Source organism: Heptranchias perlo, chromosome 31 (genome assembly GCF_035084215.1).
Source record: "Heptranchias perlo isolate sHepPer1 chromosome 31, sHepPer1.hap1, whole genome shotgun sequence".
NCBI lineage: Eukaryota > Metazoa > Chordata > Chondrichthyes > Hexanchiformes > Hexanchidae > Heptranchias > Heptranchias perlo.
The window spans coordinates 31,742,280-31,765,033 of NC_090355.1; the positions used below are offsets into that span (position 1 = coordinate 31,742,280).

Consider the following 22,754-nt stretch of genomic DNA (forward strand, 5'->3'; position numbering starts at 1 on the left):
TCCCCCCCGCAAGCATCATTAGTAGGTTTCAGCTAATCATTTTGTTTTGCTTTTTGAACACTCACTGTCTCCAGGTGCCCCTTAAAACGATTGTTTTAAAAACAGACTATGACATTATTCCTATTCCGAAATGTTCTGCCTTCTCCTGAATCCTTTCCAGAAACATCACCTGCGATGCAGACGATTGTTCAGATGAGATAGCTGCCCTAAAAAGGCCATGTATAATCTGCATGCCTCAGTTACTTGATCTGAACATTGTTGGCCTGAATATTTGATTAAATATTGAAGTAACTGTTCTCCCTCTACCAAAATGTAAACTAATTCCAACCCATGTAGTGTGGCAGCTTCACCAAGAGGCTGCCATCATTGGCCAAGCGATACGTTTTAACGAGGGTCTTAGACCTGAAACGTTAGACCTGGCTGACTTCTGTTCCAATGCTCTCCTGGACTCCAATTCTGGCCTTTTGCGCATCTCCGATTTCCTTTGCCCTGCCATTGGTGACCGTGCCTTCAGCTGTCTAGGCCCTACGCTCTGGAATTCTCTCACTCAACCTCTCCACCTCTCTCTCTCTCCTCCTTTAAGACGCTCCTTAAAACCGACCACTTCGACCAAGCTTTTGGTCACCTGTCTTAATATCTCCCTCTGTGGCTTGGTTGGCAAATTTTGTCCGATAACACTCCCGTGAAGTGCCTTGGGATGTTTTACTACATTAACGACACTATATAAATGCAAGTTGCTGTTTTTTCACAGATACTGCCTGATCAGCTTTTTATGTTTTTGTTAACCCAAGTCCAATTTGCCAAGAGCACACAATAATGCTCTCAAGATTTGCGAGTATTTTCCTGTTGGGGGAGGCTATGCGTTCACAGGCTCAGAGAGTCACCCTCCTCCTTTCCACCATGATTAGTTGGTTACTGGTGAAGCTCAAGTGTAGCAGAAGAACTGTGGTCCTGATAGCACTCCACCTGCTTCTCGTGTCACTGTGAAGATGGGAGGGACCTTTTAACTGCTGGAAAATTTAGTTGCCCGCACGTTTTGTTTCATAAAGTAGTCCATCAGTTTTATCCAGCTTGGATGCTGTTTGCCCAGTGCTGCTTTTAACTCCTAAATCAAAACAACATTTTTTAAAACCTATTACATTGTGGAATTAGAACCAGAGAATGTTCTGTTCTGCACACGGAAAATGAAAGGTCGAGGCTCTGGATGACCTCTTTGTGTAGTTTGCTCTTCTAACTGTATAACTTACTGAGCACTTGTTTAGGACCCTGTTTGGGACTTGGCCTCAACCATGCACTGCCCCAAGAGGATTTATAAACCATGTTTGCACAGCATTCCTGCACAGATGGGATTCCTCTGGTTACCCCCTCCGGCCCATCTCACAAATATGTAAGAACTCCATCAGTCACCCTGTGAAATGCTCTCTTGTGCATCTTTTTAAAAAAAAATAAGTTATCGCCATCTCTATATATTAAATATATTAATAAATCTTGTGTCTGTGCCCAAATCCTGTCAACTATTTCCACAAACCCTGTTCACTAGCCACCGACTCCATCCCTCTCCCTGGCCACTGTCTGAGGCCGAACCAGACCGTTCAAAACCTTGGTGTCCTATTTGATCCTGAGATGAGCTTTCGACCACACATCCGCTCCATCACCAAGACCGCCTACTTCCACCTCTGTAACATCTCCTGTTTCCGCCCCTGCCTCAGCTCATCTGCTGCTGAAACCCTCATCCACACCTTTGTTACTTCTAGACTTGACTATTCCAATGCTCCCCTGGTTGGCCTCCCGTCTTCCAGCCTCCCATCTTCCACCCACCATAAACTTGAGCTCATCCAAAACTCTTCTGCCCGTATTCTAACTTGCACCAAATCCGGTTCTCCCATCACTCCTGTGCTCGCTGACCTGCATTGGCTCCCGGTCCGCCAACGCCTCGATTTTAAAATTATCATCCTTGTTTTCAAATCCCTCCATAGCCTCACCCCTCCCTATCTCTGTGACCTCTTCCTGCCCTACGACCCTCTGAGATCTCTGCGCTCTTCCAATTCTGGCCTCTTGCTCATCACCGATTTTAATTGCTCCACCATTGGCGGCTGTGCCTTCAGCTGCCTAGGTCCTTGGCTCTGGAATTCCCTCCCTAAACCTCTCCACCTCTCTACCCCTCTCTTCTCCTTTAAGATGCTCCTTAAAACCTACCTCTTTGGCCAAGCTTTTGGTCACCTGTCCTAATATCTCCTTATGTGGCTCGCAATCAAACTTTGTTTGATAGCACTCCTGTGAAGTGCCTTGGGATGTTTTGCTACGTTAAAGGTGCTATATAAATGCAAGTAGTTGTTGTATAAATTCTTATGACCACATTTATAATAGAATCTGCCTATGGGGGAAACTGCACACTGTAATTACACCCTCTTCCCCATTGGAGACGCTGCACTGAAGGGAGGGTGAAATTTCAGCACCACAAGTTTATGTAAACAGTTTCCATTATAAATGGGGACATAGGAATTTATAAGAGAAATATAAAAATTGAACAGAGTGTTTGACTCTAAAATGGGGGTTAAATTATATTTGCATCCCTTGGTCCAATTTTTTTTTCTTGCCTTCTACACCTGAAGACCACACTTGGTCTCGACACTGTGTGGGGGTCGACTAGTGACATATTTAAATTGCTATGTATGTCACGCGCTCTTTATTTGTCAGTCACCAATCTGTGACGCACGGTCACATCCACAGCTGCGTGTTTCTGCCACTAGATGGAGCGTCATAAGATCCAGAAGCCGAGGATCGCCCATAACACTAGCAGCATCACCAATGCACTGCGGGTTAAATGTGCTTTGTCCTGACTTTCTGTGGGCAAAACCATGGGAGATTCACTTGTCACCGGAACATTTTCTCAACGGTGAGAGTCTAGGAGCTGTGAGGGAGCAAAGGTGATTTAGGTGAACATTTGCACAATTCACTGAAAGCTAGTTCACAGGTACAATGGGAGAAAAGAGTAGAAGGATATGCTGATAGGGTTGGATGAAGAGGGATGGGAGGAGGCTCGTGTGGAACATAAACACTGGCACAGATCAGTTGGGCCAAATGGCCTGTTTGTGTGCTGTAAATTCTGTGTAACTCTACGTAAATAGTAATCAAGGGGGTTAGAATATAAAAGTGAGGAAGTGATGCTTCAGTTATACAGAGCCTTGGCCAGACCCCGTCTGGAGTACTGCAATCTGCTTTGGGCACTGCACCTCAGGAAGGATATACTGGCCTTGGAAGGGGTATCCGTGTAAGGTTTTCAATAGTGCTTTTGAACTTTGGAATTAGGTGTCATTAATTTATTAAGCATACAGTACGTGCAATAGTATTTAAACATACACTTAAAAAGGTAATACTTACAAGCGAACCGAATAGTCATTGAAAACTAGTAATTTTTATATATTTCTTTCATTCCTTCTACTTGACAATCCACACAATTCTGCATTACGTAATTATATAAAAGTTAAAATACAACTCCACATATGGAGAATTTAATTGACTCATCCCTTATCAAAACTTTATTTTCCTTACTTTTTTCTATTGGGCAAACGAGTATAACTCCCTTACACGGCCATCAGCGGCCCTCAGGCACCTTACTCAAGTGACCATTGTGGGATCCTCGACAGTGAAGATTTTCAACCATTTTAAAGTTCCAGAATAAAAGTTTAAAAAGTATAATCAGAAGATGCACTGTAAATGAAATAAAGCCTTAGCTTGTACCCTGAACACTGCTAATAACTTTGTGAATGCCAAGAATGTAGGAAAAGACCGAACAGGGCTTGGCATTCATTCGTGCAATCCCCCATGGCCAAATAGCCAACAGACACTGACTGCCTCAGCTCATATATGAAGAATGGCCAGTTGGGTAAGGTACTGGAAGGGCTGCTGTAACCAGATCCTTGAAAGGAGGAGCGTCTTCAGATTGTGAGAGGAGAAAACTCTCATAATCTGAAACATAGAACTCCAGACTTCGAGGAGCGGGGGAAATGAGTCCTTCTATCATTTACTGGGACTGTTATCTGAGAAACTCAAAATTCACCGAATTTGACCCTGAAGTCAAAGAACAACGACTGTATTAAGAAGGTTCCAGAGGTTTTCCGTTAGCTGGCCTCGACATTGTACCTGCGCCAATGAACACACACAGAACCGCACAGTGCTTGATGTCAGTTCTTCTGTTGCTGTTTACGTGTCAGATGTCCGGCTGCTGACTGCAAGCTCTGCCCACTGACTCAGATTTCTTTGGTCCCTGAAACAGTTTGAAAAGAGGCTGCGACGACCTAGCTCTGATTCACCAGTTGGATGAAGCGGGAGTCGTTGCTGAAGTATGGGGGGGCTCACTAGTGAACTGGGTGGTGAGGGGTTAGGTAACCGATCACAAGTGATTGGTAGCAGGAAGCGTACACTAGAATTTCAACATCTCATAGTACAGCCACGCAATTTAACCAAGTTACCTGCACAGAAAGAAAGGAAGATCTTGGATTTTTATCGTGCCTTTTGTAATAAATTGGATAGCCAGGTGGTGAAGGATCGAATACGAGAGCCTGGTCTTCAGTTGCTTCCAAGCCTCTATTCGCACAGATCCACATTATCCACACCACACCATAGATAAGCTCTCATATTAATGGATACAAGAGAGTCTCCAATTGATATGCACCACCTGAATACAATTAACACTAATTGATATAAATCATATGGATTTCACAACCTCAGGACGTCCCAAAGCATTTTACAGCCAATGAAGTACTGTTGAAACAGCGACCGCACTTCAAAAGTGTAAGAAACCAATTTTCTGCGGCAGCCAATTTGCGCACAGCAAGGTCCCACAAACAGCAATGAGATCATGACCAGATAATCCATTTTTGTGATGTTGGTTGAAGGATAAATATTGACCAGATGGGCGGAACAGTGGCAAATGGAATTTAACCCGGAAAAGTGCGAGGTGATGCACTTTGGAGGGACTAACAAGGCAAGGGAATACACAATGAATGGGAGGACCCTAGGCAAGACAGAGGGTCAGAGGGATCTTGGTGTGCAAGTTCACAGATCCCTGAAGGCGGCGGAACAGGTAGATAAGGTGGTAAAGAAGGCATATGGGATACTTGCCTTTATTAGCCGAGGCATAGAATATAAGAGCAAGGAGGTTATGATGGAGCTGTATAAAACACTGGTTAGGCCACAGCTGGAGTACTGTGTGCAGTTCTGGTCGCCACACTACAGGAAGGATGTGATCGCTTTGGAGAGGGTGCAGAGGAGATTCACCAGGATGTTACCAGGGCTGGAGCGCTTCAGCTATGAAGAGAGACTGGGAAGATTGGGTTTGTTTTCCTTGGAGCAGAGGAGGCTGAGTGGGGACATGATTGAGGTGTACAAAATTATGAGGGGCACAGATAGGATGGATACTAAGGAGCTTTTTCCCTTCGTTGAGGGTTCTATAACAAGGGGACATAGATTCAAGGTAAAAGGCGGGAGGTTTAGAGGGGATTTGAGAAAGAACTTTTTCACCCAGAGGGTGGTTGGAGTCTGGAACTCACTGCCTGAAAGGGTTGTGGAGGCAGGAACCCTCACAACATTCAAGAAGCATTTGGATGAGCACTTGAAATGCCATAGCATACAAGGCTACGGACCAAATGCTGGAATATGGGATTAGAGTAGACAGGGCTGATGGCCGGCGCGGACACGATGAGCCGAAGGGCCTCTATCCGTGCTGTATAACTCTCTATGACTCTATGACACAAGGGTCGTTGGGATCTGGAATTCTCTACCCCAAAAGGCTGTGGATGCCGGGGCAGTTAGAGCTTTCAAGACTGAGATAGGTAGACTTCAGTTGGGTTTGAGTATCAAGGGATATGGATCAAAGGAGTTGAGGTGCAGCTCAGTCATGATCTGATCGAATTGAGGGGCTGAAAGGCCCACTCCTGTTCCTATGTACACTAGACACCTCCATTGATTTGTTAACTCTTCGTCCTCCAGTCCTCAGGTGGCTGACTTGTTAAATTTGTTGCTCTATGTAGAACTGAGCCATGCAGATCAGGTCTCTGCTGTCAGCTCGTCTCACCAGTTTGGTAGCTCACTCATGGAAAGAAAGATGATCAGCCAGAGTTCCTATTCCTAATTGCTATCCAGTAGATCGCTGCTGGAAAGTGAGGGGTATGTGAACTTTCCTCCTTTACGATACTCTTTAAAACCTACCTCTTATGTGGCTCGGTGTCACATTTTATCTGATAACGCTCCTGTGAAGTGCCTTGGGATGTTTTTACTACATTAAAGGACCTACATAAATGTTGATGTCAGGTGAGAACAGGATTAGGCTCACCTGTAATGTCCTCTCCAGGTCGAATAGCCTGGCAACACTCACAGTCTGGGCTCATCAATGAAGAACGGCCTTTTAGGGAATCACTGGGTGGTGGCTGAAACCTGTGGAGCCCCAACATATGTCAAGAACTCGGGGAGGAAATCGCAGCAACCCCCCAAAAATTCCTTCTCCTGTACTATCACTATAAGAAGTTAGTGGGACTTTGAATGAAGAAAAATAACTCCACTGCAAGCACAAGGTTTAATTATTGCACGCGATTAGCACATATATTTTCCTGTTCATTATCACTGTGATCCTGGGGGAGAATTCATGGTCATCTACTTTAGGGGTTTACTGTATGATTGGAAGTGTTGCATCAGTTGGAGAGGTCAGTGTTAGATGTACATATTACGATCTTGTGTGGTGATACTGTTCTTTAACCACTGAATGGAGGAAATTACACTGCAGTGAAGGAGAATGTTACTGTAGGGAGGAGGGTGCAAGGTGCAGCCCACGGGCCAAATGCACCCAGAGCTCCTTTAGACCAGCCCATGAACTCTGTTCTAATTCCTTTCTTTGTGGGCTTGTGCAGAAAGCCCTCCATGTCCTCGCCCCGCCTCCCTGTCTCTGCGTCCTCGCCCGCCCTCCATGTCCTCGCCCACCCTCCCTGTCCCTGCGTCCTCGCCCCCCCCCTCTCTGTCCCTGCGTCCTCGCCCCCCCCTTTCTGTCCCTGCGTCCTCGACCCCCCCTCCCTGTCCCTGCGTCCTCGCCCGCCCCCTCCCTGTCCCTGCGTCCTCGCCCCCCCCTCCCTGTCCCTGCGTCCTCGCCCCCCCCCTCCCTGTCCCTGCGTCCTCGCCCCCCCCTCCCTGTCTCTGCGTCCTCGCCCCCCCCCGTCCTGTCTCTGCGTCCTCGCCACCCCCCCCCCCCCCGTCTCTGCGTCCTCGCACCCCCCCCCCCCGTCTCTGCGTCCTCGCACCCCCCTCCCTGTCTGCGTCCTCGGCTCCCCCCACTCCCTGTCTCTGCGTCCTCGCTCCCCCCCCCCGTCCTGTCTCTGCGTACTCGCCCCCCACCCTCCCTGTCTCTGCGTCCTCGCCCCCCCCTCCCTGTCTCTGCGTCCTCGCCCCCCCCTCCCTGTCTCTGCGTCCTCGCCCCCCCCCTCCCTGTCCCTGCGTCCTCGCCCCCCCTCCCTGTCTCTGCGTCCTCGCCCCCCCCCGTCCTGTCTCTGCGTCCTCGCCACCCCCCCCCCCCCCCGTCTCTGCGTCCTCGCACCCCCCTCCCTGTCTGCGTCCTCGGCTCCCCCCACTCCCTGTCTCTGCGTCCTCGCTCCCCCCCCCCGTCCTGTCTCTGCGTACTCGCCCCCCACCCTCCCTGTCTCTGCGTCCTCGCCCCCCCCTCCCTGTCTCTGCGTCCTCGCCCCCCCCTCCCTGTCTCTGCGTCCTCGCCCCCCACCCTCCCTGTCTCTGCGTCCTCGCCCCCCCCCCCTCCCTGTCCCTGCGTCCTCGCCCCCCCCTCCCTGTCTCTGCGTCCTCGCCCCCCCCCCTCCCTGTCCCTGCGTCCTCGCCCCCCCCTCCCTGTCTCTGCGTCCTCGCCCCCCCCCCCTCCCTTTCCCTGCGTCCTCGCCCCCCCCCCCCCCCCCTCCCTGTCTCTGCGTCCTCGACCCCCCTCCCTGTCTCTGCGTCCTCGGCTCCCCCCCCCGTCCCTGCGTCCTCGCCCCCCCCCTCCCTGTCCCTGCGTCCTCGACCCCCCTCCCTGTCTCTGCGTCCTCGCCTCCCCCCCCCCCCCCCGTCTCTGCGTCCTCGCCCCCCCTCCTCCCTGTCCCTGCGTCCTCGACCCCCCTCCCTGTCCCTGCGTCCTCGCCCCCCCCCTCCCTGTCTCTGCGTCCTCGCCCCCCCCTCCCTGTCCCTGCGTCTCGACCCCCCTCCCTGTCCCTGCGTCCTCGCCCCCCCCCCCCCTGTCTCTGCGTCCTCGCCCCCCCCTCCCTGTCTCTGCGTCCTCGCCCCCCCCTCCCTGTCTCTGCGTCCTCGCCCCCCCCTCCCTGTCTCTGCGTCCTCGCCCCCCCCTCCCTGTCTCTGCGTCCTCGCCCCCCCCTCCCTGTCCCTGCGTCCTCGACCCCCCCCCTCCCTGTCTCTGCGTCCTCGCCTCCCCCCCCCCCCCCCCCCCCCGTCTCTGCGTCCTCGCCCCCCCCCTCCCTGTCCCTGCGTCCTCGCCCCCCCCCCCTGTCTCTGCGTCCTCGCCCCCCCCCTCCCTGTCTCTGCGTCCTCGCCCCCCCCCTCCCTGTCCCTGCGTCCTCGACCCCCCCCCCCCCCCCCGTCTCTGCCGTCCTCGCCCCCCCCCCCCTCCCTGTCCCTGCGTCCTCGACCCCCCTCCCTGTCCCTGCGTCCTCGCCCCCCCCCTCCCTGTCTCTGCGTCCTCGCCCCCCCCCTCCCTGTCCTGCGTCCTCGACCCCCCTCCCTGTCCCTGCGTCCTCGCCCCCCCCCCCCCTGTCTCTGCGTCCTCGCCCCCCCCCTCCCTGTCTCTGCGTCCTCGCCCCCCCCCTCCCTGTCTCTGCGTCCTCGCCCCCCCCTCCCTGTCTCTGCGTCCTCGCCCCCCCCTCCCTGTCTCTGCGTCCTCGCCCCCCCCCTCCCTGTCTCTGCGTCCTCGCCCCCCCCCTCCCTGTCTCTGCGTCCTCGCCTCCCCCCCCCCCCCCCGTCTCTGCGTCCTCGCCCCCCCCCCTCCCTGTCCCTGCGTCCTCGACCCCCTCCCTGTCCCTGCGTCCTCGCCCCCCCCCTCCCTGTCTCTGCGTCCTCGCCCCCCCCCCTCCCTGTCCCTGCGTCCTCGACCCCCCTCCCTGTCTCTGCGTCCTCGCCCCCCCCCTCCCTGTCCCTGCGTCCTCGACCCCCCTCCCTGTCTCTGCGTCCTCGCCCCCCTCCCTCCCTGTCCCTGCGTCCTCGCCTCCCCCCCCCCCCCCCCCGTCTCTGCGTCCTCGCCCCCCCCCTCCCTGTCCCTGCGTCCTCGACCCCCTCCCTGTCCCTGCGTCCTCGCCCCCCCCCTCCCTGTCTCTGCGTCCTCGCCCCCCCCCCTCCCTGTCCCTGCGTCCTCGACCCCCCCTCCCTGTCTCTGCGTCCTCGCCCCCCCCCTCCCTGTCCCTGCGTCCTCGCCCCCCTCCCTCCCTGTCCCTGCGTCCTCGCCCCCCTCCCTCCCTGTCTCTGCGTCCTCGCCCCCCCCCTCCCTGTCTCTGCGTCCTCGCCCCCCCCCCTCCCTGTCCCTGCGTCCTCGACCCCCCCCTCCCTGTCCCTGCGTCCTCGCCCCCCCCCCTCCCTGTCTCTGCGTCCTCGCCCCCCCCCTCCCTGTCTCTGCGTCCTCGCCCCCCCCCCCCCCCTGTCTCTGCGTCCTCGCCCCCCCCCCCTCCCTGTCTCTGCGTCCTCGCCACCCCCCCCCTCCCTGTCCCTGCGTCCTCGCCCCCCCTCCCTGTCTCTGCGTCCTCGCCCCCCCCCCCCCTCCCTGTCCCTGCGTCCTCGCCCCCCCCTCCCTGTCCCTGCGTCCTCGCCCCCCCCCTCCCTGTCCCTGCGTCCTCGCCCCCCCCCTCCCTGTCTCTGCGTCCTCGCCCCCCCCCCTCCCCGTCTCTGCGTCCTCGCCCCCCCCTCCCTGTCTCTGCGTCCTCGCCCCCCCCCTCCCTGTCTCTGCGTCCTCGCCCCCCCCCTCCCTGTCTCTGCGTCCTCGCCCCCCCCCCTCCCTGTCTCTGCGTCCTCGCCCCCCCCCCCCTGTCTCTGCGTCCTCGCCCCCCCCCCCCCTGTCTCTGCGTCCTCGCCCCCCCCCCCCTGTCTCTGCGTCCTCGCCCCCCCCCTCCCTGTCCCTGCGTCCTCGCCCCCCCCTCCCTGTCCCTGCGTCCTCGCCCCCCCCTCCCTGTCCCTGCGTCCTCGACCCCCCCCCCCACTGTCTCTGCGTCCTCGCCCCCCCCCCCCACTGTCTCTGCGTCCTCGCCCCCCCCTCCCTGTCCCTGCGTCCTCGCCCCCCCCCCTCCCTATCTCTGCGTCCTCGCCCCCCCCCCCACTGTCTCTGCGTCCTCGCCCCCCCCCTCCCTGTCTCTGCGTCCTCGCCCCCCCCCCCACTGTCTCTGCGTCCTCGCCCCCCCTCCCTGTCCCTGCGTCCTCGCCCCCCCCCACTCCCTGTCTCTGCGTCCTCGCCCCCCCCTCCCTGTCCCTGCGTCCTCGCCCCCCCCCACTCCCTGTCCCTGCGTCCTCGCCCCCCCCCCTCCCTGTCCCTGCGTCCTCGCCCCCCCCCACTCCCTGTCCCTGCGTCCTCGCCCCCCCCCTCCCTGTCTCTGCGTCCTCGCCCCCCCCCTCCCTGTCTCTGCGTCCTCGCCCCCCCCTCCCTGTCTCTGCGTCCTCGCCCCCCCCTCCCCGTCTCTGCGTCCTCGCCCCCCCCCCCTCCCTGTCCCTGCGTCCTCGCCCCCCCCCCTCCCTGTCCCTGCGTCCTCGCCCCCCCCCTCCCTGTCTCTGCGTCCTCGCCCCCCCCCTCCCTGTCTCTGCGTCCTCGCCCCCCCCCTCCCTGTCTCTGCGTCCTCGCCCCCCCCCTCCCTGTCTCTGCGTCCTCGCCCCCCCCCCTCCCTTTGACCCTCTGAGATCTCAGTGCTCCTCCAATTCTGGCCTCTTACGCATCCCCGATTTTCATCACTCCACCATTGGCGGCCGTGCCTTCAGCTGCTTGGGCCCTAAGCTCTGGAATTCCCTCCCTCAACCTGCCTCTCTCTCTCCTTTAAGGCGCTCCTTAAAATCTACCTCTTTGACCAAGCTTTTGGTCATTTGTCCTAACGTCTCCTTATGTGGCTCGGTGTCAAATTTTGTTTGGTAATCGCTCCTGTGAAGCGTCTTGAGATGTTTTACCATGTTAAAGGCACTGTATAAATTCAAGTTGTTGTTGTCTGTCCCTTTAAAGTTCCTGGGCCTGAAGCATTGGTAGATGTTGACCAATCCAGGAACATCCTTTCTGTACCAATCAGGAATTAGCATCCAGCTGAGGGGGAGGGGTTGGAAAGGAGAGGGGGGAGGGCTTGAGGGCTGGTTTTGCGTTTTTAGTGGCGTGAGTCTTTTTTGTCTGTGGAAGGATTTTTTTTTTGTGAATTGAGCCTCCTGTCTCCAAACATATGAGGCCCGCTAATTAGTTTGCACACGTAGATCCTGCCCCCAGCTGCAAAAGTTTGAACATCCCTGCTTGTAGGGCCTTGTTTCTCTAACGTTTTGTTGCCAATCATTCTGTCGCACAGCATCGAGCTGGAGAACCACCGTGTGAACGTCCCAGTATGCTTCACCAGAGTAATGGGGCACCATTCTGCACCTGGGAATCCTAAATGGTGAACTCTCAATTTCAGTTTTGCCACTGTGGGCAGTTACTGATTTGCCCACAAGAATGTTGGTGGAGAGGGGGAACTACAGAAGTGATAGTTGTATTAAAATTATAGACTTTAGTCTTAATAGAGGCCTTTCACCCTCTCAAAATGCTGGGATCGTTCTTCCCTCCAACTAACATTCTTTTGCTTCTTTACATTGGAGATTTCTTTACATTGGAGATTTCACATCATTCACCTGACGAAGGGGGAAGCCTCCGAAAGCTTGTGAATTTAAAATAAAATTGCTGGACTATAACTTGGTGTTGTAAAATTGTTTACAATTTACATTGGAGAGCAAGAGGAGAGGGAACAGCACCAAATCCCAGCTCTGCCAACTCTTCACACTCCGGGTACCCTGAATGGAGGCCAAAAGGATGTATGGCAGTAAATCTTCTAAGGGACAATGAGCAAAGGGCAGGTAGTCTGCTCGGGGCCCCAGACGGAGGGGGGGGTGGTCCGCTCGGGGCCCCAGCCGGAGGGGGGGTGGTCCGCTCGGGGCCCCAGCCGGAGGAGGGGGTGGTCAGCTCGGGGCCCCAGACGGAGGGGGGGGGGGGTCCGCTCGGGGCCCCAGAGGGAGGGGGTGGTCGTCCGCTCGGGGCCCCAGAGGGAGGGGGGTGGTCGTCCGCTCGGGGCCCCAGACGGAGGGGGGGTGGGTGGTCCGCTCGGGGCCCCAGACGGAGGGGGGGGTGGTCTGCTCGGGGCCCCAGACGGAGGGGGGGGGTGGTCCGCTCGGGGCCCCAGACGGAGGGGGGGGGTGGTCCGCTCGGGGCCCCAGACGGAGGGGGGTGATCCGCTCGGGGCCCCCGGCGGAGGGGAGAGAGAGTCTGCAAGTTGCCCTGAGCTGTATATTGAGTACCGGGGCTGTAGGAGATTTCTTTCAATGCAAAGACTCTCTCCTATTTCAGGTACTTCACACCCAAGCTTGTTTTTGTTTAAACTCTCCTACCTAGCTGGAAACATTTGTATTTGTCTCCCCATAGAGAACCAGCATTTCAGGTTTGCGAAATTGGCAGATAGCAGTCACAGTCTGTCAGCAAGTGGCTGCGTCCAATCATGAAGATTAGTATCTCTTCAGTCCTGGATGCTGATTAGGAACCAACTGTCAAATTTGACATTTAGTACCAGCCAAACACACAGTAAGAGGGAATGAAGATACTTCCCCCTCTCTCCCATGATTGACTCCTAATAAAATGACCATGTGAATGGTGACTTTTGTGTCGCAGTGGAGTTGGGCAATTTACTCCACAAGCAAATTTGTGTATACCATTCTTGCCACATTACTTCCTGGCCTCTGGACACAAGCCATCTCTGACTGAGCAAGCAACCTGCTCCCAGGCCTTTGCCAACAGAGTTGTGTTAAATTGGCTACTTGGAATAAAGATGTTTCTCCCTCTCCAATTTCCCCCCTGCTCTGGGAGCGGAAATCCTGGACACTTTGCAGATTCTACCATCTGATGTCATAGCAGGTGCATCACCTCCGAGTCACACACCATTCCCGACTTGGACATAAATCAGCTGCTCCTTCACGGTCGCTGGGTCAAAATCCTGGAACTCCCTACCTAGCAGCACTGTGGGAGGATCTTCACCACACGGACTGCAGCAGTTCAAGAAGGCGGCTCAGCAGCAACTTCTCAAGGGCAACTGGGGATGGACAATAAATGTCGACCTTGCCAGCAACACCCACATCCTGAGACTGAAAAACAAAAACGTCCCTGGATCAAAAACATGAGGTGTGAGTGATAACATGGCACAGTCACATTGGTGGAACTAATACAATGTGCTCTCTATCTGTGTAACCTCCTCCAACCCTTCGAGAGCTCTACGCCCCCCCAATTCTGGCCTCTTGCACATCCCCGAGTTTCTTCGCTCCACCATTGGCGGCTGCGCCTTCAGCTGTCTTGGCCCTAAGCTCTGGAATTCCCTCCCTTAATTAACTCACTCACTCACACTCACTCACTCACACTCTCACACTCACACTCACACACATACTCTCTCTCCATAAAACCAACCTTTTGGGTTACCTGCCCTAATATCTCCTTATGTAACTCGGTGTCAAATTGATAACGCTCCTGTGAAGCGCCTTGGGATGTTTTACTATGTTAAATGCAAGTTGCTTTTGGTTTTCTCTCTTCAGTCTTGACATTTACCTCAGATTTGGCTTGGTTGTGAATAGGCTCGACCAGGTCAGTCCGATCACTAAAATCTGATACAGCTTCCAAAGAAAATAGGAGTATTTACAGAGAAGCTGTCGGTAACTAGGGGAAGTAAAGGAAATAAGTAGAATTGGACATCTGTTAAAAGTCGAATACCGTTAACAGCAAGTAACGTAATCAGAGCAGGGACACACAGAGCCTTGAGGTGCAATAGAAAATACTTTTGCCAATGGGAGACCAGGATGCTGATGAAAATGCAAAGCCAAATGCTTTCCATTTTAACAGGGCAGCCACGAACAAGTCCCGTTATTTGGTGAGGGTATGATGTGCTGCCACTACTTAAATGATGTGGAGATGCCGGTGATGGACTGGGGTGGACAAATGTAAGGAATCTTACAACACCAGGTTATAGTCCAACAGTTTTATTTGAAAATCACAAGCTTTCGGAGGCTTTCTCCTTCGTCAGGTCGTACTTAAATGGTTTAGCCAGGCACGACATTGGTGTTTTCATTCCACCACTCTTACAATTCTGCACGCAATGGGTGGTTTTCCAGTGTACGACGTACGATTTGTTGTTGAAGGTTGATGCTGGCCAAACTGTTGAAGGGAAAACTGATGTTGAAAAAGCTCTTTATATCCTTGCTGCTGTGGCCAGTGTCACAAGCTGAGGTGGGCAGGCTCTTCAGGTTTGGAGCAGTTGTGCACATTTTGCTTCTGACTGATTTCTGCCACGTATTGGTCTTGTTGATGGTGGGGGGGGAGCAGTGAAAGCATGACTATTGCAGGCAACTGCAGTTTTTAACATGAATACACTACTGGATACACAGACTGGCAGGGATATAAAGCAGGAACTCTACGGAAATCTGAAACGTTTTGCTCAGCACTACTTCAGCTTGCATTTACATTTGGAGATTTTTTTTAAACCTACGCAGTGTGGAAGAGACTCGGGGAGGAGGGGGAAGGGGAGCTAGGTGTAGCCCATTCTCCCAAATGTTTACCAAAAAATATTTATGCAAAAAAAGATTTGAAACCTGGAATGATATGAAGAGCTGCTTTGTTCACATGTATCCATAACTTGCGCAGCTAGGTTTCCAAGAATGACTCGTCATTCAGACCCTTTCTCAAATTGTATTCTGTTCTGACGCCCTTTTTGGTTTGATGTGCCCACGTTGGCCTGCTTTGTGAATACTTTTTGTTTGAACATTAAGCAGTGATGATATCTTAATGGCTACCGGCTCTGAAAAGTTACAAGGCCAAACACTTCTGCTCAACCAACACCGTGCTTTTGTACTCCATGCCTCTATTTATAAAGCCCAGGATCCCGTATGCTTTTTTTTAACCGCTTTCTCAACCTGCCCTGCCACCTTCAACGATTTGTGCACATATACCTCCAGATCTCTCTCAGAATTGTACCCTCTAGTTTACATTGCCTCAACTCATTCTTCCTACCAAAATGTATCACCTCGCATTTTTCTGCATTAAATTTCATCTACCAATGGCAACAGTTTCTCTCTATCTATTCTGTCTAGACCCTCCGTGATTTTAAATACTTCTATCAAATCTCCTCTCAGATCTTTTGACGTGTGTTCATCTCATACCGATTTTATATATAGATTGTTGGGCAGCTGTGTGTGTTTTTTATTTGTTCCGAGGACGAGTGTGACACTGGCAAGTTCGCATTTATTGCCCATCTCTAGTTGCTCTGAAACTAAAACTGAGTGCCTTTGTAGGAACATAGGAACAGGGGTAGGCCATTCAGCCCCTTGAGCCTGTTCCGCCATTCAATTAGATCACGGCGGTATCTTAGATCTGTATTTTAACTCCATCTACCCACTTTGGTTCTGTAACCCTTAATACCCATGCCTAACAAAAATCTATCAATCTCAGTTTTAAAATTTTCAGTTGAACCCCAGTCTCAACAGCTTTTTGGGGGAGAGAGATTCAACCCCCCCTTGTGTGAAGAAGTGCTTCCTGACATCACTCTGGAACGGCCTGGCTCTAATTTTAAGGTTATGCCTCCTTGTTCTGGACTCGCCCACCAGAGGAAGTAGTTTCTCTCTACCTGCCCTACCAAATCCTTTAATCATCTTAAACACATCAATTAGATCACCTCTTAATCTTCTATACTCAAGGGAGTGGAAGCCTAGTCTATGCAACCTGGCCTCATAATTTAACCCTTTTAGTCCCGGTATCATTCTGGTGAATCTGTGCTGCACCTTCTCCAAGGCCAATATATCTTTCCAGAGGTGCAGTGCCCAGAATTGAACGCAGTACTCCAAATGGGATCTTCATATAACTTTCACCCCTTTATATTCCAGCCCCCTTGAGATAATGGTTAATAACATTCATCAAACTCTAAAATTGGAGAGCTGATGGGTGTTACACACAGACATTTATCAAACTGTGTGGGTACCAGTGTTACACACTGTGACACTCTTCAGAGGGCATTAAAGGTGAACCATGTAGCATGCACTAGGTTTTCATTCAGAACCTCTGTTGCCAGTTCAGCAACATAACTGCCACACCACTGTACTGCTCTTCCATGTGGTCTCTGCCAATTACAAATAGTTCTAGTTCCAACTTGTTTACAAAGGACATTAACTGATTAGCAACTTTACAAGAAAATGGATAGTTTTTTGAAACGTTGAATTATTTTCAGTTTAATAGGCTGTCTGCCTATGGAAACATCCCAGAATACTCTTCACTTTTTACACCAATAGTCGAATGATTGAGGAAATCCAAACAACTAGAAATGATGGGGTTACTTAACCCACTTTATAGAATCATACAGCAACAACAATGACTTGCATTTATATAGCACCTTAAAAGTAGTAAAACATCCCAAGGTGTTTCACAGGAGTGTTGTCAAACAAAATTTGACACCGAGCCACATAAGGAGATATTAGGACAGGTGACCAAAAGCTTGGTCAAACAGATAGGTTTTAAGGAGCATCTTCAAGGAGGAGAGAGAAGTGGAGAGACTTGGGGCCTAAGCAGCTGAAGGCACGGCTGCCAATGGTGGAGCGATTAAAATCGGAGATGTAGAAGAGGCCAGAATTGGAGGAGTGCAGAAATCTCAGAGAGTTGTAGGTCTAGAGGAGGTTACAGAGATAAGGAGGGGCGAGGCCATAGAGGGATTTGAAAACAAGGATGAGAATTTTTAAAATCGAGACATTGCCGGACCGGGTGCCATTGTAGGTCAGCACAGAAGGAGGCCATTCGATCTATCGTGTTTGTGCCAGCTCTTTGAAAGAGCTATCCAATTAGTCCCACTCCCCTGCTCTTTCCTCATAGCCCTGCAAATTTCTCCTTTTCAAGTATATGTCCCATTCCCCAGATGTTTCCTTGTTTGAGGAAGTTACTCCCATCAGTTGTTACGCCAATGGTCAGGACTAACAGTGGAGAACAGACCTTTTGCATTTCACAGCTGCATCCCAGCGTAACCTTGTGCGATCCTTTATCCAGATGTGCAATTTTAATCTTATTTGGCAAATGCATTCAGTAAGTTGACATTGGAAATTTTGTCACGACATTGTGAAATCCATTACATATTTAAGACAGCTAAGCGTGCGATTTGTGGGGAATAACACACGGTCAGTATAATGAGAGGCTGCAGAGGGAGAGGAATTTTCCACAGGTCATCCAGTGAATGCAAGGAAACCCACAAGCCAAAGCCAAACCTGGTCATTTCAAGTTTTGCGAGTGCATTGTCACACTTAGCCTGAAGTGCGTCTGGTATCTGACCAGAGGTCATGCCACTCTGAGATCTGATTGTACCACTCAATATTCTACTTCAGTTTTATCCTAAAGTATCAAAATTGAAGTATTGCGTGGTTCCATTCATTATTTCCATAATCCTTCAAAGGATACTGCCAATGTTAATGTATGAATGCTCATATTTCTTTGTACACCAGCCTAATGGAGGAGCTAACCTGCTTATTATAAAATTGGGTAGTCTAATTTCAAACTCGTTGTGTAATATCACTGTAACAAGCTGTGACACACAGATTAGATCCTAAAACAAGTGAGGTTTATTCACCCACATGGGGTCTTTCCTTGCAGTGACGAACAAGGTTTTACTTTCCAACCTACCTATTAGTTCCTTGTTTTCCATACTGCTCTCTCAACTGAACCATTTCCCAGCCTTTTATCCTTACAGGCTGGCAGTCGTTCCTGATTAAAGGCAATTAAGGTCAATGATTTCTTAAAGCGATACCACCTTTTATATAACTTCTTAAAGTGGTATCTCTATCTCGGATACAGAGCTCTCAACACCCTACAGCTTACATATCGTCCCTCTCTCATTCTGTTACAATCACCTCATGAGTTTCAAGTTAGGAATTTTTTTCATCTCCGTTAGATTTAGAAATGTATGCAGTACAGAGTGCTTCCACGGTTCTTCACATAGTGAGTCGCTGATCCAAACCTCTCAACTTTATAGCCTGAGAAGGTGAATGAGACAGGATGGGCCAAGAAAAGGGAAGGGAAGGAAGCTGGTTTCCAGGTTGCAGCTTTCTGCTCCAGAACATGCACTTCCTTTTTTCCATCTTCTCTGCCAACCCCCACTTACCATCCCAGAAACATTCCCCGTCACCCTGCTCAACCATCCGGCCACTGATCACAGCAATGTGTGGATTTCCCCCCTCCCCCGTCTGAAAACACCTGCTGTCACATAGAATATGCAGCACAGAAACAGGCCATTCGGCCCAACTGGTACGTGCTGGTGTTTATGCTTCACACGAGCCTCCTCCCACTCTACTTCATCTAACCCTATCAGCATAGAGTTCTATTCCTTTCTCCCTCATGTACTTATCTAGCTTCTCCTTAAATGCATCTATGCTATTTGCCTCAACTACTCCTTGTGGGAGCAAGTTCCACATTCTAATCACTCTCTGGGTAGAGAAGTTTCTCCTGAATTGTTTATTGGATCTATTAGTGATTATCTTATATTTATGGCTTCTAGTTGTGGTATCCCCACAAGTGGAAACATCTTCTCTACGTTGGCACAAGTCTACTGATTAGTTTCTAGAATTCGACACGCTATGGGTTTAAAATTATTTTCAGCAGTTTAACAACTTATTAAGGTTGCACACTCAGGAATTTGATGTAACTGCATTAAGCAGTGCGCTGAAAGCTCGGAGAACCTTTGCCTCCCCCCCCCCTCCCCCCCCCCTCCCCGTGGGAACCGGTCACTTTTGAAGTTGAGCAAATTAGACAACAGAGGAGTTTATCAACAAATGTTAACTGCTCTGTTCTTGACTGATATTAGCAAAGCAGCTCTGTGCCATTGCACAGTTAAAATGAAATGATAAATGAATTTTTTTAAAAAAGCTACTTGACCGATCTGTCCAAGCTAAATTCATCCACTTGGAGCAAATTTCATGTAAATGGCTTTGATGAGCATGTAAACGAGTGTCCAACACCATATTGGAGTGTTTGCTTTTCATCTGCATGGGGATTGAATAGCAACTTAACGAACATTTCAATCAACGGTTAGAATTCATTGCTGCTCTAGGCCATGTCTTGTGCAGGTTCCACTCTTAGGGAAGATTGGAGTCCAATTACCAGCGGAAAGTTTTTTTTATTATGTTAAATCGTTATTTGTACTGAGGTAAGCAGAGCTTTCTTCCAATGAGTCATCCTGAAGGCAAAACAGGATTAACCGCGCATAGCACACAGACCCATCCAATAGAAAGCTGGCAAAACCCTTCCATCCGAGACCCAACATTGGATTTCCTTGCTGGATTGAGGTAGATGGGGTGAATAAAGAATAGCAAGGCTGCATATTGTGAAACGATACGCAGAGGAGGGAAATGGCATCTCTGCAGATGGGTGGTACTTTCAGATCCAGTAACCCAGGCAGATTGTGTATAGCCGAAAACCTGGAGCGATTTGAAGAACTGGAAAGAGGTCAAAGTGTTGCTAGCAATGAATGGTGAAAATCACCCAGTTAATAGGCTTGAATACAATGGGTGCAGTTGGAAAACAAGTTGAGATCTTCAATTCTTATTCACTGAGCCGCAGTGTTTATTTTTTCAGGCTTTGGTTTAGTGCAGTCGGCTGCACACTAACTCGATTAGTTCATTTACTGTAATAAGATCATTGCTTTCCATGACTGAACACTGTTTTGAATAAACCTAATCTATTTTATTTTTGATGTTATCATCCTTTAGGTGCACGGCCAAGAATAGCGGCACGATACAGCATGGAGAACATGAATGTAGTCAAGTTTTCTCCTGAGCAGGTAAGGGCATTTATTTCAATCTGTAGTCAAAAAGTAGGCTTCGCAGGAAGTCAGTCTGTATTTTTTTTTTTGAGAAGGGGTGCGTGAGAGAAGAGGGAGAGAGAAGACATCAAGTAGGAGAAAGGGAGAATGGTTGGTTTGGCATGAAGTTTTAGTACCTTGGAGTTCTTTCGTTCAAACGATGAAAGGCAGATTTTTTTTTTTCAAAAATCAGAATTCAGGAGGGGAAAGGTGTGAAAATGAGGATTGTCCCATGCATTGCTTTGTGACTTGTGGAGGTGGGAGAAGGTTACCAGGAATTGAAGTGTGGTGTACTTGGACTTTTGTTAAATAATCTGAGTATTTTATAGTTGTGTTTCAAAGCAGACTTGACTATTTTAAATGGGCCAGAAAGGGTGGCATTGGATACCCCAATGTCGTCAGGGCAGAAATCAGCACAAGTGCCCTCTCAATCAGGCCTGTGCTTTTAAGACCACAATGTTGCATTGCCATAAAAGGACATCCTTGAGGAGGCCAGTTAGAGGTTAATTGCTGGCCTAGTGAGGCTCGTTTGCAGATTGGGAGGTACTTGTAAATTTCTGCATGTGAGTCAAAAGAAACCAGCATAAACCAACTGTTTTTTATAAATATTTTGAACTGTGGCAGATTCAGAACTTTAATAGATTTGCATTGAAACAGGAAGTACTGTGACATCATTAGGGAAAGTGGCATGGAGATGATAATCTGGCGGTTTAAGGGAACTGAATCAATGTTGACCTTAACATCTGGTGCGTTTTGACAGTTCACCTTCATCAGATTGGAAAAATTAAATCCTTTGATTTTTAAGAGGTACCAATCCCAAAGCACTTGTCTTTTGAGATCTTGCACCTATCTGCCGCCAACTATTCCATAATCTTCCATTGATCTGATTTACAATCTTCAAGGACCAAAATGGAGATGTAGCCGGCGAACACCATTCCACCGATCTCAAGAGCGCAGCAATAATGCCCCGGGTTGGGCCGCTAAGGAACAAGAAATATCAGGAGAGCCAACCAAGCCCAGAAGATAAACAGCAAGGCGCCAACGCCTCATTACCTTTGGCGGACACCGGCGATGTTAGAGTTCAAGTGGCTCCAATGGTAGGAAACCTGAGCCTTGCATTTGTCGTTTGGCCCTCAGCCAGCTTGTGTATGGGCGTTTTTATATTTATTATTGGGATGTGGGTGACACTGATCAGGCCATGTTTATTACCCATGTCTAGGTGCCCTGAGAAGGTAGTGGTGCCTTTGCCCCTGCAATTGTCTTTACAACCGAGTGGCTTGCTAAAGAGCGTTGAGTCAACCCAAGTCTTTTTTAACTTGCGCTTGGGATGCGGGCGATGCTGGCAAGGCCGCATTTGTTGCCCATCTCTAGTTGCCCTTCTCTATGAAACGCTGCAACCCTTGTGGTAGTGGTGCTCCCACAATGGTGTTGGGTATGGAATTCCAGGACTCGGACCCTGCAACAATGAAGAATGGGGAATGGGGGAAACATGTCCAAATCGGGATGGTGTGTGACTTGAAGGGAAACTTTTAAGTGATTGTGTGTTCCCACGATTTTTCTGCTCTTGTCCTTCTGAGTGATAGAGGTTGCAGGGGAGGGAGGTGCTGTCAAAGTAACCTTGGTGAGTTGCTGCAGTGCACCCTGTAGATTGTACATACTGTAGCCACAGTATGGTGGTGGTGGAGGGGGTGGATATTAAGTGCAGTGGCAGAGGTGCCGATCAAGTGAACTGCTTTGCCCTGGGTGGTGTCGAGCTTCTTGAGTGTTGATGTGGTTACACCCATCCAGAGGAGTGGTGAGCATTCCATCACACATCTGACTTGAGCCTTATAGATGGTGGGGAGGCTTTGAGGGGTCAGGAGGTGAGCCACTCGTTACAATATTTAGGGGACTGGAGTCACGTGTGCCAGATCAGGGTGGCAGATTCTCTTCCCTGAAGGACATTAGTGAAGCAGTAACGTTACTATGACAATCTGGCAATTTTGTTCTGATGCCAGCCCACAAATCACCAGATTTATTGAATTCATGCCATGGGGAAATTTGAGTTCACAACCTCTAGGTTGCTGATCCAGTCCCACTATCGCTACACTACCATGTCGGTTGTGTGTGGAGTAAGTATTTTAGGAGGTGGGAGGGAGAATGATCTTATCAGAAGCTAATTTTGATCAAGAGCTCAAACCCAGAGGAGCTGAACCATGAGGAGTTTTACTTCAAGGTCATTGGTAAAATTGAGGCATGAGATGTGATTATTATTTCCAAGGCGACAGAATGCAATGGCAAACGGTCAGGATATAATCAATTTACAAAATAACAGTAAAGCAGAAAGAAACTGGTAACACTCAGGCTTATAATAGCATTTTCTACCATTTAGAAGAATGCATGCCAAGTAGATAATTTTGGCTCCGAAACTGAATTTAAATGGAAAAGAACATTTCTTAATCTGCTTTACGGACGTCTTTTCATCCCAAATGTTCTTCCTAACTTTCTCCAATTCCATTACTCCCATTAGCTTACCTGTTTATTAAGAGAGCTTCCCCCATATATATTAAGGCACAAGTGGACCATTAGCAGGTGATTTACTGCATGTTCCAGAGAGACTACAGCCATAGGAACACGAGGAGGCCATTCAGCCCCTCGCCCCCATGTTGCACCATTCTA

At 50.5% G+C, this 22,754-nt stretch overlaps 1 protein-coding gene across 1 annotated transcript in view; it reads left to right on the top strand.

The window, feature by feature from the left end:
* Nucleotides 1–22,754, top strand: part of gpsm1b (G protein signaling modulator 1b) — a 228,485-nt gene that overhangs the window by 174,901 nt on the left and 30,830 nt on the right. Inside the window, 2 exon segments of the mRNA XM_067969883.1 lie at nt 20,005–20,075; nt 20,999–21,193. Of these exon segments, the coding sequence (XP_067825984.1) occupies nt 20,005–20,075; nt 20,999–21,193 (266 nt within the window).